The sequence below is a fragment of the Pleurodeles waltl genome, chromosome 5 (genome assembly GCF_031143425.1).
Source record: "Pleurodeles waltl isolate 20211129_DDA chromosome 5, aPleWal1.hap1.20221129, whole genome shotgun sequence".
In the NCBI taxonomy this organism is placed as follows: domain Eukaryota; kingdom Metazoa; phylum Chordata; class Amphibia; order Caudata; family Salamandridae; genus Pleurodeles; species Pleurodeles waltl.
In genome coordinates this window covers 1,096,726,158-1,096,743,148 of record NC_090444.1, presented here as the reverse complement: position 1 = coordinate 1,096,743,148, position 16,991 = coordinate 1,096,726,158, and the positions used below count along the sequence as shown (strand labels likewise).

At 47.1% G+C, this 16,991-nt stretch overlaps 1 protein-coding gene across 2 annotated transcripts in view; it reads right to left on the bottom strand.

The window, feature by feature from the left end:
* Positions 1-16,991, bottom strand: part of LATS1 (large tumor suppressor kinase 1) — a 232,468-nt gene that overhangs the window by 26,392 nt on the left and 189,085 nt on the right. For both annotated transcript variants that reach the window (XM_069235307.1, XM_069235308.1), the window contains exon 7: positions 3,536-3,642. In XM_069235307.1, coding sequence (XP_069091408.1) covers positions 3,536-3,642 — 107 coding nt within the window. The remainder of the gene's footprint in view (positions 1-3,535; positions 3,643-16,991) is intronic.

The window sequence follows — 16,991 nt, the reverse complement described above, 5'->3', positions numbered from 1 at the left end:
AAATAGTCAGTCTAAGTGGAGTACATATGCTTAGATTAAGAAAGTTAGAGTCCCCGACTCTCCAAGTCTATTCCAGGACTATCAGGATGTTCAAATCCCTTCTGTCCTTCTTCAGAATAAACAGCAAAGGTGGAAACACAAAGAACGTGAAGACACACCGGAGGTGGAAATCGTCTTTTAAACCACCTCAAGGACAGAACTTCAGGATGCAAAAGGGTGAGCACTGAGCCTACTCTATGGTCACAAACAGATCTACAAGGGGCATGCCTCATTCAGCGAAGATGCTCTATTCAATCTCTGGGGAAGAGGTGCCATTCTTGATAGGCGGCACAGAAATGCCAGCAGAGTAGGTCTGCCCGGATGTCCAGGAAACTGGGCATCTTATTGACAGTGGAGAGATCCCAAGATGATTCATCCCCAGAGCCTCAAGACAGACGGCAAATGAACCCACACTGCCTTGATTGTTGGAGAACCACATAGCAGATGTTTTGTCTGTCAGGGCCTGGATAGACCGACCTGCCCTAATTGAATACAGAAAAGCAGTAAGGGCTAGATGAATGGCGTGCTGCTCCAGAAGGTTCATGTGGCTGCAGACCAAATGATCAACACTTCATCCAAGTGACCCAACCTCAGCTCAGAGATGATGCATCCACCACAACTGCGAGATCTGGAAAGCGTAGAGAGAATGGACTGCTGTCTGTTAGGCTGGCATCTGCTATTCACCACTGAAGGGCCCAGGCTGCTTTGTCTGATATGCAGATGTCTGAAAGCACCAAAATATTGTGCACACAAAAGGGAAAGGTTTCACTGCAGGAACCACAAGTGTCATTGAGCTTGAGGCACTAGCACAATGCAGGAGAAAAAGTATGAAAATCATCTGGGACGGAACAAGAACTTGTCCCCGAAACATTATGATCATGGGAGAATAAGTGTTTTTGTTGTGAGGGCAGAAAAGCATTAAAGCCAATGTGTTCAGGATGACCCCTATAAAGAGGATCCTCCCCTGAGGCCAAAGATGTGATTTTTGATTAATTGATGGAGAAGCCCGGGGTGGTAAACAACAAAACGTATGCCTGCAGGTTGTCTATGACTGGCTGAAACAAGCCCACTATCAGCAGTCAGTTGTCGAAGTATGGGAGAACAGCTTTGCCAACCTGCAAAGATGGGCTGTGACCTGCAACATAACGTCATGGCTACCAGGTTGCTGTGGGAAGGCTGAAAAGAGGGCAAAGAACAGGAGACCAGGACACCACCACAAACCAAAGGTAGCATCTGTGGTATTGCAGGATCAGCATATGAAAGGATGCAACCTGCAAGTCCAAAGACACAATCCAGTCTTTGGGATCCAATACTAATAGGACCTAGGCCAGCACCTGCATTTTAAAAGTATTTTATGTGGATGGTGTTCTGAAGCCTAAGTTCTGTTATCAGCATCAGCCCCTTGTTGATCTTGGGAAAAAGCAAGTATCAGAAGCAGCAACCTGTGCCCCTCTCCACCTCGAGCACCACCTTAAATCGCATACTTGGGCAGAAGTGTTGCATCTTCCCTGGAGAGAATATTGGCGTGGTATGCAGAGCTATGGCACAAAATAGGAGGAATACAGGGAAAGGTAGATTAAAAGGAGATCATAAACAAGTGGAAAAATCTGAAGGACCTACTGATCTGAAAACACTGTTTGCCAGCCAGAAGGCAGGAACACGTTTTTTCCCTTACCAGTCACCGAGGGACGCTGGAGGAGATTGCAGCAGGCGAGTAAGAAGAAGGAATGCTGCATCTGTTAGTGCCACCCACCTCTCCACATCCCCTCTGTTTGGATGCGCAAAATAGCTGGAGTGTTTGCTGGACAGGTTGTGAAGACTGCCTAATATGGTAGAAAAGTCTCCTTGAATAATCTAAAAACGTGCAGTACTGCTGGGAAAATTGGCTGGTGAGAAAAAGCAGGCACAAAAATCAAGTCTTAGTTCAAATGTCCTTAAACCACTCCAGTCTGCATAATTCAAGTAAATAGGTTTGCCTTGGTGTCCACTGTAGGCAACTATATGTGCAAGACCTTGGTGGTCCTGCCTACAACCAAAAGGATGCATTTGCCCAGTGGGTAAATTCAGTCACTGGGAAAGTGACAATCTCAAAGACATCCTGAAGGTCGGGATACAGGCCATCATCAGAATAATGAAGGGAGGGTGAGGGGGAGGGGGGTAGTTCTCCACCTCATCAACGTCCTCATTGTGATGAACTACTCAAAACCATGCACCACATAGCAGTCAGTACCAAAGATGAATTCCAACTTCCTGTAATACTGGTGCTGGGGCAGAGGAGCAGGAGGAAGTCATCATCAATACAAGGCTGATAGTGATTTAATATTGTGACACTAGGCAAGCTGTTGAAGGAGTCTTTGCTGGAACTGCTGGTGGGATGGATTTTGGACCGTTTGCTAGACTAGGAAGAACTGGCCAAAGCTAAGGCATCCATGGCAAGGTGTCACCAGGCATTGGTAGTAAGCCAGGCTGAAGTGACACCAGAGGGAATTAAAGCATTTGAAGAGTTGCAGCAAGGCCTCCTTAGAGACCCCAATTAGCTGCGGAGATGGTGATGACCCAGGAACGTTGGTGCACATCGACTCCTGAGCGAGGATCAGCTCAAAATCAGACTAAGAAGCCAAAGTCGGGATCTTGGATGTCAGCGGCGGGACTTCTCCCAAAAGCAGGAGAAGCAGGTGAGGTGTTGAATTCACTTTGGCTTCTTATGTTTGTTTTTGAACTTGTCCTTCATCTTTGACTCACTCAAGGATTACAAAAAGGACCGGGAATAAACTTAGAATTGGAGTGTCAGTGACAACTGAAGCTTGACTTCCCACTCCTTGATGGCATTTGAATGTCTCACAGAACATCTGTTGCAGGTTTTGGAGATGTGCTTGGTCATGATCAACAAGTGCTTCCTGCAAGTGCGGCATGGTTAGAGCCCTATTGTTTTAAGGGGAGACACCCCTTCACACGGTCACTAAAAATGTTGAAGAGATTTGATAAAACCCTGAAAAAGATTGGAGACTGAGGCCCACATTGAAGATGGTGCAAAAAGAGCAATTGACATCAGTGTATAGGGTGGTGCCTAAATGCAACTGGAATGTCCTATTCAGAGGCGGGCCAGAGTTGTGGTTGAGGCCAATGGCACCACCTGCTGGTGCATAGGAGCTTTTGCAAATGTTTCCACATTCAGTCTGGCATCTAGGGAGATTTAAAGGTGATGAATATGCAATCAGAAGTCTCCATCAGAACAGGTTTCTTTGTGTTGTAGTCTGACTGTGGGTCTTTTCTGACTATGATGGAAATCATAAATGGGCAATTTCTGAGTTTTTAAGACCATAACATACTTTAAGGTATATTTTGTCTCAATTTTTATTAAGGATTAGCAATTTGAATGAATAAACAGAAGTCTTTGGTGTGTGTTAGCTATAGAATAAACAAAGGGTTGCAAATGCCCACATTTAAAAAAAACACTGATTAGTTTTGTTCATTTTTGAATCAGAAAATATATTACCTTCATTTGTGTTTCCTGAGGTGTCTGAGCAATAAAAGGAGGATGTCCAACTAGCATTTCATAAAGGATAACACCTACACTCCACCAGTCACAAAGTTGTGTATAACCTGCAAATAAGAGACACATCATTAATTGCAAGAAATGCTTTATATGTCCATTAAAAATATTATACAAATTACTTACAGGATTGCAACCTTTGTGATGGACAGACCACAATTTCAAAGTTTGCTTACTATATAATAGCCATTTAACAATCAAGTGTACATTTTCATCAATGTGATATTAACATTATGCAAATAATATCTCAAGCAGTATATTCAACAATTTGCATGTAATACACAGTAGACCCATGTCAAGTTGGAGGGAACAAACAGCCCAGAGAAAAACAAATGTGTGTCTTCCATCACCAATCCCCTCTGGCACCCATGTATCCCCCTTTATCCATGAGAACAGCAGGCACATCATATAGTCTATGGCTGCTGCTGTGTCACTGCTATTGTACCTCATGAATCACAGAATCCTCCTGCCTTCCTCTGCTGACATTTCTGAGATTTCTCTTCTTGCCTTTTGAAATTGCATGTCAGACAGGTAAAACCATTTCTATGTCTGCTCATCAGTCCATTTGGCAACAGTGGCATGTAACCGATTCCTCTTCAGCAGCGTGGTAGTCAACAACTCTTTGCATAACGCATCACTGTAGGAAGCTGGCTTTTTATACAGTGGACCGAAATTAGGTGCACTGTGCAAAGAGTCCAAGCAATCCCCAGAGAAATCACAGAGGCACAAATGACATCCATAAAGCTCTCTTTTTGGGTAGTGTGGTCGAGCAGTTAGGCATATTAGAGGGTAGTGCTAAGCATGTAAGGCACACACTTGTACAGTAAGGCACACACTCCATAAAGAAATCCGACACCAATCTATAAAAATTACTCATACTTTCATATAAAGTTTGATACCAAGATCTCCAGAATCAGGGGAGCACTTTTCAAGATAGGACATTTTTTAGAGTTTAAAAGCTGACACACAGCAATTTTTGGGCGTGGTAAGGTTATCCTATGGGGGAAAACATGTACTGCATTCGGACACTTCACAGCGACTTATGGAACTGTTCTCTAGGACTTAAGGTGAGTATGTGGCAGGGTCCAAGGCCACACCAACAGGCTCTGGGTCATCCGGGTGCAGAAGCGTGTTATGGCTTCAGGTGTCCAATTCACTTCTGTGGGAAACGGTCCAGTCAGGGGGAAGCCCCAGGAGGGATCGATTCTTGTGGTCTTCTGACACGTGGAGACAACTCTCCTCGGGCTATGGGGCTTGGGTGCAGAGGTTTATTCTGGCATTAGGTTTGGTGCTGGAGTTACTCGCAGTTGCCAGAGGGCTCGCAGAAACAGTCTGCAGGCATGGACTAGGGGCCCAATTGAACAAGCCAACAAATGGGATCAGGTCTCCCGAGATTGGGAGACGTGGGAACACCCTTCGTCCTCTTCTCCTCAGTCCGGGGTGGATAGGTGCAGGGGTGTCCTGAGGCATTGAGCCTTTGTCTCCAGGTTACACATGGTTGCAGGGGGGTCTGCAGAAACAGGCTGCAGATGCCATCGTGAGCCCCCAGTAGGCAAAATCAAGGTGGGCTTAATTTCTTGAGGGCATTGTGACCACATAGACACCATTGGCCCACTTCAGCTCGGGCTAGGCAACTTTGGTGCAGTAGTGCTGTCCAGCATCGGCTTTCTCCCAGTCCGGGACCTCACAGTTCTTTCTTTGGGTACCTGCAGATGCAGGGAAGCAGCTCCTCTGCTCGAAGGGAGTTCTTCTGGTTGATTTGCGGAGCACTGGCAGCTCTCCCTGTTTCTTGGAGGCGGCAGGACAGGTCAGTTGCTCCTCGAGGGTCAAGTAGAGCAGGCAGGGTTGGCACCAAGTCAGTCGTGCTCCTCGGGCTTCTTGTCCAGTCCTCTTGTGCCCAGTGGAGATCTGAAGGGTCCGATATAAGGGGTTCCTCTAAATACTCCATTTAGGGGGTGCTAAGGTGAGTGAAGGGCAGCAGCCAATTGGCTACCTACCCTTGGGATCACTACACCCCCAAAATGAGACCTTACTTTGGGGAGTGGGCATCATCTTGTCCCAGAATTCCTGATTGCCCTACACACAACATAGTGGAATTCTTGAGGCTGTGTTCATTTCAGGCTGGTCACTCTAGGTAGGTGTTCAGCCTGGAAATGGAGCAAGCCTCATGCATCGCTAATTTTCTTGCCTATCCAGGTGCCAGAATGGCCGCTGGGCGGGGGCAGCATCTCCCTCTGAGGAAGGCCAGCCTTGGAATGCAGATACTGTGTGTGTGTTGGGGGTAGGAGGAGTGGGGGGGGGGGGGGGGCAGGCTTTGTTTCTGACGTCCAGAGAGCAAAGGCTCTCACCCTTGGGAATCAGATTCTCATCTGCTGGTGGAAGGCTGGTTAGAAATAGTCAGTGAGCCCACCAACAGTTGGTAGCTTTTCAGGGGCACTTCTGGGATGCCTTCTGGGTGCATGTATTAATAAATCCATCACTGGAATCAGTGAGAGTTTATTAATTCGAGATGTTTGATACCAAACATCCAGTTTTTCAGTGAAGCCATCATCTAGCTGGGGAACTTGTACTGACCAGTGTCCGGCACATGTACTTAAAATGACTTTTCCCTGTTCACTTACTACATCTAAGAATTGACAAATGCATAGCAGAGGCATATCTGCTCTTGCAGGTATGTCCACACATTTAATATAATGCACCCTGCCTTGGGGCTGTAAGGACAGCGGTAGGGGTGACTTAGAAATATTACCTGCAGTGTTGAGGGGTCATGACACAAGGCTGTGGGTCATGTTGTGCTTTCACTTTTAGGGACTACCTTGTCACACAGCCTGCAATGTCAGTCTGCATGAGTTTGGTGCTGGGTCCCTCAGAGTGGCACAAGTTATGCTGCAGCTCTCAGGGACACTCTGCAGTACCTTGGCCCTAGGTACTAGAAGTTCCACTTACCAGGGACTTACAAGGGGGGCGTGGCCAAGCCACCTAACATGGCGGGCGCGAGCTAGAAGAGCTCCGCGCCGCAGCCGGCGAAAATAACATCTAGGTGGGGGCGCGGGGAAAATGCGTCCCCCTGCACTAATCGCCTGAGCTCGGGAGAGGTATCGGAAACACCCTGGGCCGCTCTCCCGGCGGACCTGGCTCCTGGAGGCTCCCGCGGCCGTGTGGGCCCCGCCACGGGTCGGAACGGCGAGGACGAGGGCGCGAATGAGGGGAAACGACGGGCATGGCCGGAGCCGCATGTGAAGATCGAGCTGCGGCTGGCCTCCCTACCGTGCATGCTTCAATACAAACGGTGAGAGGAGCGTCCCCCCCCACCCCCCCCTTTTTAATCACAAAATAGAGCACAACAGGACGCCCAGTCGGGGCGGTGACGACAGAGCAATATCCGAGGCCCCCCTCTTCTCCATGTGCTCTGTTGCGGCCGGCCCCTGGTGACACCAACGGGGCCCTGAATGAAGCGACGGTCTGGTGGGGAGGAACGAAGGGCCCTACTGCAAGAGTGTACAGAGGCTGGGAGGCCCCCCCTAGACACCGACTACATATAGGGGGAGGGGCGGACGGCAAGGGTAAGAGGGAGAGAAAACAAAAGGAAAACAAACACAGGCCCTCAACAAAGCTATTGCGTACCACGCCAAAAGACACCCCTTGGCCCCTCTCTTCCCTGCTTACCCCACACTCGGTGGGGGAGAGGCAGCCGAACCCAGAAAGCCGAAATTGGTGGCCATCCACTAAAAGGCCCAAACATGTGAATAGAAGTGGACCTAAGATGACGCGAGATCCCCTTTGTGGCGGAAACTCAAGAGGAGGCGTTAACCAACAGGGCTGCACGTGCTGTTGTGGGGACACGATCTCAACACCCCGACAAGCGGGCCCAACCTCCCTCGAATCAAGCACAAGACTCCAGCGAGGAAGTTACAGCACTGAAGCCACGTAACTCACTACACTCGAAAGACAAACTAAACACTACTGAGACGTCTCTGCCAAAAGCAATCTCCCACAGGCCTACCTAAAAACGGGAATCCACGCCAAAGACCCAGAAAAGTCTAATAATACGGAAACCCTTCACCATATAACCGGGAACTAATAACGCACAGCATATCCCCCCCAACAACTTGCCAATGAACATTAGTCCGCAGTATGTAGTGTGCGCGTCAACTGTCTGAATATAGGGGGACGACCAGAAACTAAACTAGCCTCCCAGCAAACTAAACAATGGCCGGAGTTGGACGGCTCCGCTCTGGAGCTGGATCTGGGAAAACACAAGACCTCTCAACCCAAGATAACCAAAAATTAGATGCAGTACTTGCTGCGGTGGAGCGCATCGGAGACTCCCTGGAGCGTGCTCGCACGTCCCTAGAAGCCAAGATAGACAGAGTAGCAAGTGACCTCACTCTCCTACACGCGGACCACCGCAAACTGTCAGACAGAACCAAGGAGATCGAAACCACAATACAGGAACTAACCCTGCGACCACCCAGCTGAAAACAGGAATGGAAGACATACGAGCCAGAGTGGCAGAACTGGAGCGGCGGGCAGAGGACGCGGAGGGCCGATCCAGAAGGAACAATATACGAGTGGTAAATCTACCGTAGGGCACAGAAGGGCGAGATCCGACGTCCTATTCGGAGACTTGGCTGCGAGAGTTGGTACCAGATGGAACGCTCACCCATTTTTTTTCTGTGGAGCGCGCTCACCGGGTCCCGACCCGTGCTAGACCACAGGGGAGTGCTCCGCGCCCATTTATAATACGCCTCCTCCACTACGCGGACAGAGACATTATACTACGAAGAGTAAGAGCAGCGCCGCCACCCAAAATAGACGGCATGCAAATACTATTGTTTCCAGATTACACCCTAACAGTGCAGAGGGATAGGCCCTTTTATCTTCCTGTGAAACGTAAGTTGCGATCTCTGGGCCTAAACTACTCACTGATGTTCCCAGCCAAGCTTCGTGTAGTGGCTAGGGACAAAACGCACTTTTTTTCCACCCCCGAGGCAACATGGGAATGGCTCGAATTGACAGGACTATCAACAGGTGATACGCCGGAACAAACCGAACAAACACCTCGGGTCTGGCGCGGCCGAAACAAGCGGGACCGAAAGAGGAACACAACCCGTACAGAACTAACCAAATGTGCCCCAGACCTGGAACAACTAATCAGAGAAAGAAGAGAGGCGATACACACCACGACAGCAATGGCCACATCCCCCCTGAACACTGGCTCAGATACAGAAATCTCACAAACAACCAGCGACTGTCCCCCCACACCGGATTGTTTATCGGAATCGGGCCCTATCGAGGGACCCCCTGTGACGCCGGCCACTGCGGACGAAATCTTCTAAAAACTCCTGTGTAATGTAAATCACACTATCTAATAAGAGACACTCAACCTGAGGCACGCACACGGGGCGCCACGATGGGCGTGCAAGCAGCCAACACAGCAAAGAGATGCCCATGTCAATCCAAGAGAAACTATAAACGCACACTCGATGATAGTGGTGGGCTTTGGTCACGGAACTGCCCCGCCCTCCTCCCCCCTCCTCCTCCTTTTTTCGCATTGTTGTCGGTTCTTCTCCCTGACACACATATATGCCGGGGGTCCCTCCTGCGCCCCCACCGATTATCTTAGTTATCCGTCTTAGCCGGACTACAAAGCCAAAGACTACACCATCTCCCGGCATACCTGGCCTACCTCTACACTCCTACCAGTGGAGTCCGGAAATGCATAGACATGCATCTCCACGTCCTTGTCTTTGTTGCAATGTTTGGGCGGTGACCCGTTGTTTAACTGCTCTGATAGTATTAACAGAGTTTTGTTTTTGCTGAATGGAAAGTTAACGAAATAGCACAGCGCAGGAAACACAGGTGGGCGAGGGGGAAGAAAGACCTAACATTTCACACATGGCTACATACACAACAATTACCTGGAACATAAGAGGTATACATACCCCCAAACGGCGATATGCCATCTACTCCTACCTTAAAAGACACTCAGTTCAAATAGCGCTCCTACAAGAGACACATCTAATAGACCAGGAAATCCCCTGATTGCGCCAGCGCTGGAGAGGGCAATTATACGTGACAGGACACTCTGCTTATGCCAGGGGTACGCTTATTTGGATAAGGGCGGGCATCCCCTTTGCGATGGAAGAACAAATCATAGACCCGCAGGGTAGATATGTACTCGTCAAAGGGAAACTGGCAGGACGCACAATCATACTGGGCTCCATATATGCCCCAAACACAGAACAAACTACCTTCCTACACACCCTAACACGCCACCTGGCACACTGGAGCACACTCCTGTGGATACTTGGGGGAGACTTCAACAGCGTGCAAGACGTAGAACTAGACCGCTCCTTTCCACCAATGTCAACATCCCCAGTGGTGGCTGCCTCACGAGGCCTGGTAAACTGGACTCAACAATGGCAATTAATAGATGTATGGAGACAAAAACACAGAGGACAGAACCTACTCCTTCTACTCTGCCCCGCACTCCTTACACGTACCATTAGACTACATATTCTGCACCGCGAACCTCGCCCCAATAGTAGAGAACCCAGTGCACATGGGACGCACACACTCGGATCATAAATCCTTAGCGCGGCTGCGCTGGGGATCTTCCCACCCACCTATCCCCATGTGGAAACTAAGGCCAGAACTCCTAGAATATGCTGATTTTAGAGCATCATTAAGCACTGCAATTCTAGAATATTTTGAGCAAAATGAAGGCACAGCCACCTCGGGACTAATCGAATGGGATGCATTTAAAGTCTTTATCCGAGGGAACTGCCTAGGAACCCAAAGCAAGATGCGCAAAACCATTGAACGCGATTTGGCCCAAATAGAGCGGGTTTTACCACAATCAGAAGATGAAATCACTAACAATCAAACTGAAAAGGCGAGACTAGCAGCGTTGCACACAGATCACCAGACACTACTAGAGCGTCTGAGATGTCTAAACTACACCGCACACTCCGCGAGAACCCATGCATCAGCGGATAAGGCAGGTAAATTGCTCGCCTGGCTGATACGACGGGACGGTGAGAGAAAACCAATAATGGAAATCCGCTCACACACAGGGGAAATAGTATACACACCTGCAGAGAAACAAACCGAATTTAAAAGACACTATACAATCCTCTACACCACAAGGATAACTCCTGGAGAAGACTCCAGTGTGGAATTTCTTGCCAAAGTGAAACTCCCAAAACTAAAAAATGACCAGATTGAAAATCTCGAGGCACCTCTTGACCTAGAGGAAATCAAAGCCAGTATCAAGGACCTCAGCCCAGGCAAGACACCAGGCCCAGATGGGCTACCTGCAGACTTCTATAAAGCATTTACCATACATCTGGCGCCTAAATTGCTTCGGGTATACGAGACAGCCGAGCAAAAGGGCCACCTGTCGGATACATAAAGGGAGGCATCACTTGTCTCTCTTCCTAAAGCTGGAAGAGACCCAACAGATATGGGCTCATACAGACCGCTAGCAATGCTAAACACTGATTACAAAATACTAGCCAAGATATTAGCAACAAGACTGGCACCAAGCGTCCCAGAACTGATACATCCTGACCAAAATGGATTTGTACCAGCCAGAGACACCTCCTAAAATATCAGAAGACTGTTCCGGGTTATGGAATATGCCAGACAGGCCTGGCCGCAGGCGGGCTGCCTGGTCCTCGACCTAGAGAAAGCTTTCGATTCTCTGGAATGGTCTTACTTGTTCAAGGTGCTGCAAAAATACGGCATGGGACCATTTTTTACCCGCCTAACTAAACTACTATACACCAGACCAACGATAAGGGTGGGTCTGGGCCCTGAGATATCAGAACCAATCCAGGTGGGCAGAGGCACGAGACAAGGCTGCCCCCTTTCACCGTTACTATTCTCACTCGCAATGGAGCCTCTAGCGGCCACCCTACGCGAAGAGGGATCCAACTGGGGAATACCTTTGGGAGACGGCTTACACATAGTGTCGCTATATGCCGACGACCTTCTGCTATACTTTAGAGACATCACGCGAATCCCGCAGAGGGTTGGCACACTCTTGCAGCAATTTGCGCAGTTATCAGGACTTAGGGTCAATTGGTCTAAGTCGAGTCTCTTCCCATTCGACCCAGGCCTATCAAACCCAAGACTCACCCTAGCTGAAAGCCCAGTTCTCTGGCAGCCAAACACCTTTAGATACTTGGGCATTAGGATCTACCATAGCGAGGAAGATCTATTCGAGGGTAATCTAGTAAAAGCAACATCCTCAGTCAGATCCCAAATGGCCTTCTGGAGAACAATGCCACTATCAGTGGCGGGTAGGATAGCACTCCTAAAAATGGTGGTGCTCCCGCGACTCTTATATTTTTTCTCCAACCTACCACATTATGTCTCCCCCGCCTTCTTTAAGACACTGGAAACAGGGCTGAGAGAATTTATATGGAATAATGGCCGCTGTAGAGTAGCCCTCAAAAAACTGTACCTATCGACTGACAAGGGCGGGCTTGCAGTCCCCAACCTGGAACACTATTACCTAGCAGCCCAACTCCAATGGATAGCCAGATGGCTGGCTGGTAAACACCTGACCGATACAGCAACAGAGACAAGAACATACTCGCTCCAACAAATACAGCATTTATCCCGCCCGATCACACACCCGCGAACCCCTCTACAAATGTTCCTTAGAACAGCACATAAATGCTATCATAGATCACTCCGCCTTACGAAGCCGTTGATTCCATTCGCACCAGCACTAGCACTGGCGGGCACACCAAGGGGCACTATGGTCACATCAGACACAGAACTGCGCACATGGCATGAGCTAGAATTACACACACTAGGTGACATATATGACGACAACCAACTATTACTGTTTGCCAAGCTCCAAGAAATGGGGCTTCCGCCCGGCCAATTCCTCCTATATTGCTCACTGGTGAGATCTTTGAGTTCCATGTGGGGAGACATCACAACACTCCCACCCACCCACCTGCTGATTCAATACCTCCAAGTGGTGGGCTGTGGCCAACATCAGGTCAGCTGGTTAGCAGATGCCCTGAGAATCCAAACTGCCACTGAAAACGACACATTACGTATGACATGGGAAACAGACTCGGGTGAACCCATCGCGATAACAAAATGGAGAACTGCCATGTCAGGCCACCTTAACATACCACGCAACTCGCGATTTAAGCTAATCCAGTACTATATTGTGAACAGAGCCTACCTCACACCTGCACGCGTTAACCGCCAGGACGCAGCCTGTCCTAGATGTCGTGAAAATGGAGCAGACATTCTGCACATGATCTGGTCCTGTCCTAACCTAGGCTCCTACTGGAAGGAGGTGACTGACAACCTAGCCACATGCATTACACAACAAATACCCTTTACGTGGGAGACTTGCATCCTGGGACTATTCCACAGAAGCAAGCAACACAGAGCAGAAACACGCTTCATAGATCTGGGACTAATTGTCGCAAAACGGCTGGTGACCCAAAGATGGAAATCTCCAGACCCCCCACCGATACAAGCTTGGAGACGCTCACTCAGGGTGTGGGCGGGAGCAGAGCACATAGCACTCAAACGTGAAGAAACCCTAGGGCTACGTCAGCACCTGATATCTGTCGACTGGGAGGACCTCCTAACCCAACTACATAGCACCGAATCACACCCGACAGGGGAGAGATCAGACCACCGCTAAATTAAAAATCACAAATGAGAAGACCACACCATGTAAGAGAATAAAACACAAGGCGTAACTGAACAAACTAGGACATTGAAAATCGAGAAGGGTATAAGTAGCGACTCTCACGAAACACCCCAACCCCCCACACCTACAAACTGAATCGTCACTAGAAATCCCCAACCAGGCATGAAAACAGCGAAATTTAAATCAACCGCATAGATATGGACATCGGCTAAAGTTAAAGTTATTGTTACACAAGTTCCTTTCTTTTTTCATCCTTCCTTATTTTAAAGTTAATCTATACGAAAAACATAATGGTTGCCCTTCATACATCTCTCAACCAAACAATGCAGTCTAGCACTCCGGCCAAGACGTTATCACTTCTTCAAGAACTGCAGATGTGATTAACAACAAATCAATTGCAAAGACAAAACGAAGCAAATGTCACAAATAAGAAATTGTGGTAATAAAAATATGCAACAAATATGTGCAATAAAAACACATTATACTGCAATGTATTAAACACTAACTGAGATAAGATGAGAAATGTAAACTAACAAAAAATAACAATAAACAGATTTATGGAAACCAGGGACTTACAAAGGTGCTACATGGGCCTGGTCACTTGAGTATCAAGTGACCAGGTGTCTTGTTTGGGGAAAGGAGCACTGTCACTGGGGACCCAGTGCACTTCAAAGTTGCATCAAACACCAGGCAAAAAGTGGGGGATACTGCAACCAGAACCAAGCCTCCTACAATCACTGTCTAAATGATCTGTACTACCCCACCACTACTTTTCTTCCTGTAACCTGTCACTCAGTGGGAAAATGACATCTTGGCAAGAACATCCTTATACGTTTTTTGTTAGACACTGCCCCCCCTCTATGCAGCCTCTAAATCACTAATGTAATGTGTGGGTCCGTCCTCAAGAACCATTAGAAAGAGGTCTGAAAAGAACTGTGGTATGGTGTTGCCATCATAGGCCTTCAGTTTTCAGATTTAACAGTCTCTCCCCTGGGATCTGTTTCTCAAATCCTTACAATTCTGAAGTTTATTTTTCTGCATTTCCAGTCCGATTGCACCAGCTGACATTCACTCCAATCTCCACTGGCCTATTGGCACCATCTGCTCACTACTCTCAGTATTCAGGTCTTTTGCAGGCCTTGCACAGCCCTCACAGGTGCTTAGTGCCAGATGGTAAGGGCAGCAGTGGCAGCATGTCACAGCCTTACACTCCTCTGGGACCACTGGTGTGCCAGGAGATAACACCCAATCCAGAATTCCTCAGGCTACCGCACAACTTCCACTTGGATCCAGATAATCCGCCCAAGCCAGTTTGCCTCTGCCCTTTTGTCCCCTTCACAGGGCAGCTCCTCTCTGGTGCCACTGGCCTAGCTTTTTCCCTGCTCACCATAAAGTGCTCTCTAAGAGATTACTATCCGTCCTACTTCTTCATCACTCAATTTCCAATATGGTCTTCTGATGGTTACTGCTACTGGGCCAGGTCAAACGCAGGGGCAGGGAGCTCAGATTTACAAAACAATACCAGTACCACTGCCTTCTGAGGTTCTGCTGCTCCAGGACTGGATTTATTAACACAAACCTGGTGAGAGGTAAAAAAGTTTGGGGCACAAGAACATGTTCTCTAGACCAGGTGTAACTAGGCTAAATTGTATTGACTTCTCGGAAAGCTCTAGTTTTTTATTTTGTTTTTACAGTGACTATTTTAGTAAATGTCAGCAATGAAAGGAAACAGACGATCAAACATTTCATTAAATGCATTCCAAATGAAGGGGAAATGAATGCAAGGTGTGTTGACTGAGATACTCTAAATAATAAATGACTACGTCGTGGACAGAATCCAGGATAATCCAAATAATAAATGAAGGCATCCTAAACAGAACCCATGATGTTTTCAGCATAGTAAATCAAAACTCATTGGCAAAGCCAATAGTTCTTGCCTATGTGAGAGCTATTGGCTTTGCCTGTCTTTTAGCCATGTTGAACAGTAGTTTGGCTGTTTTGAAGCATGGCTAAAGGTTATTTGAAAAACAAAAGTGCAGCATGCATTTTTTGTGCCTTCCTAAGTCACACAGCGCTTTTCTTTTAATAAGTTTTTATGACTTAAAAAAAAAAAAAGTTTAGCCATGCTGTACAGCAGCCACACACACTACAACATGGCTAAACGGCACTGGCAAAGCCAATTGCTCCTACATACGCAAGACCTATTGTCAAAGCCAAACTGGGGAGGGGGCAGGACCAAAGCGAAGCTGACGGAATCATAAATGTTACTTATTTTATTGCAACAATAAGTCAGTTTGAAGCTTTATTTACGGCTTTTTGAAGGAGGGGCAGGGGGTGTGATCAGGGATTTAGCTGGAGGTGGTAGGAAGAGGGTTGGGGAGGGCTGAGGAAAGTCTTTTAAAAATAGATTTTAGAAGACTTTGAGCAAACTGATCTGTTTCAGAGATTAGTAGAACAGCTTCCAAAGCTGAGTGACTGCTTAGCCATCAGATCGTACAACCAAATGTTAGGCTAAATTTAAATAATAGCTTTCCTTTGTTTTGAAAAATCGATTTTAGGGGAATGGTGGCTTCGCAGAACAAGTATCAAGGCTATAGTGCTCGCAGAAGTTGACTTCGCATACAGCATGCCCATTGCAGGGCAGAAGTGCAGATTTAAAGTGGCAATGACTATTTGTTTCATAAACTTCAATTGTTAAAAAAAAAGTGTGCACTTGAGATCCAACTTGAACTGACAGAACCAAACGCTTTGAAAATAAAAGTGTTTAGTTCAAAAAAGTTTTTTTCAGGGCAGAGGTTTTGAAAAGTAGGCTTTTGATTTTGTTGTAGTATGCTCAAACGCCTAAGCTCCACGCTGAGGTTAATGTTCGAAGTAACTCCTTGTTGCATACAATATCTCTCACAAGACAGCGTGCATGCAGTGCCTACACTGTTGCAGGTGATAACCACAAATGGATGAATCCAGGCATAATTACCTGGATTTCTCCAAATTAAAAAAAAGATACCCTGTGCATTGTGAAAAAATCACAATGCATTTATTTTAGAAGCTTCAAGATCATTTTGCTACCAAATATTTCACAAGTCACAGTGGCAAAACGAGGGAGTGGCAGAAATATTACGAAGTTATCCATTGTAAGAAAAGATTCTCCATACATGAGAATTTGCATTTAATTCATTATAATTCAAGTTGTCCCAGTTTTTAGCTACAATCAACAAAGAGGCTGCCAAAATCACAGGATATTTAGAAGAGGATGATAACAAGAGGTCCTGCGAAAGAGAAATAAAGAAAACCTCACTCACATCAACTTTGTTGCTTAGAATGAAAACTACCTTTAACAGTAGTTTGAGCTTGAACCCTTTTTAGATTAATTTCTATTACAATCCTTTACACACTTTTACCATCAATTGGTTGCTTGGAAAAGTGCACCTAGTTCCCGTAAAAAAACAAATTTCTTCATTGTGGAATATGGCAACTGATATTTCTGTAATCAGCCCACTACATTCATATGATCTGTTCTCTACTGTGACCTCCTGACTGCGGAGAAGTGACTGAGATTGAGGATAAAATAAGAATTCAGAACAACTCGAGTGGATAGAGTAAATCTCAAATCACGTGAAAATATAAATCATCTTGAGGCTGCAAAAAATACTGCTTCGGGCACTGTTTCCTTTTGGACATGAATTTATATCAATTCATGTACTT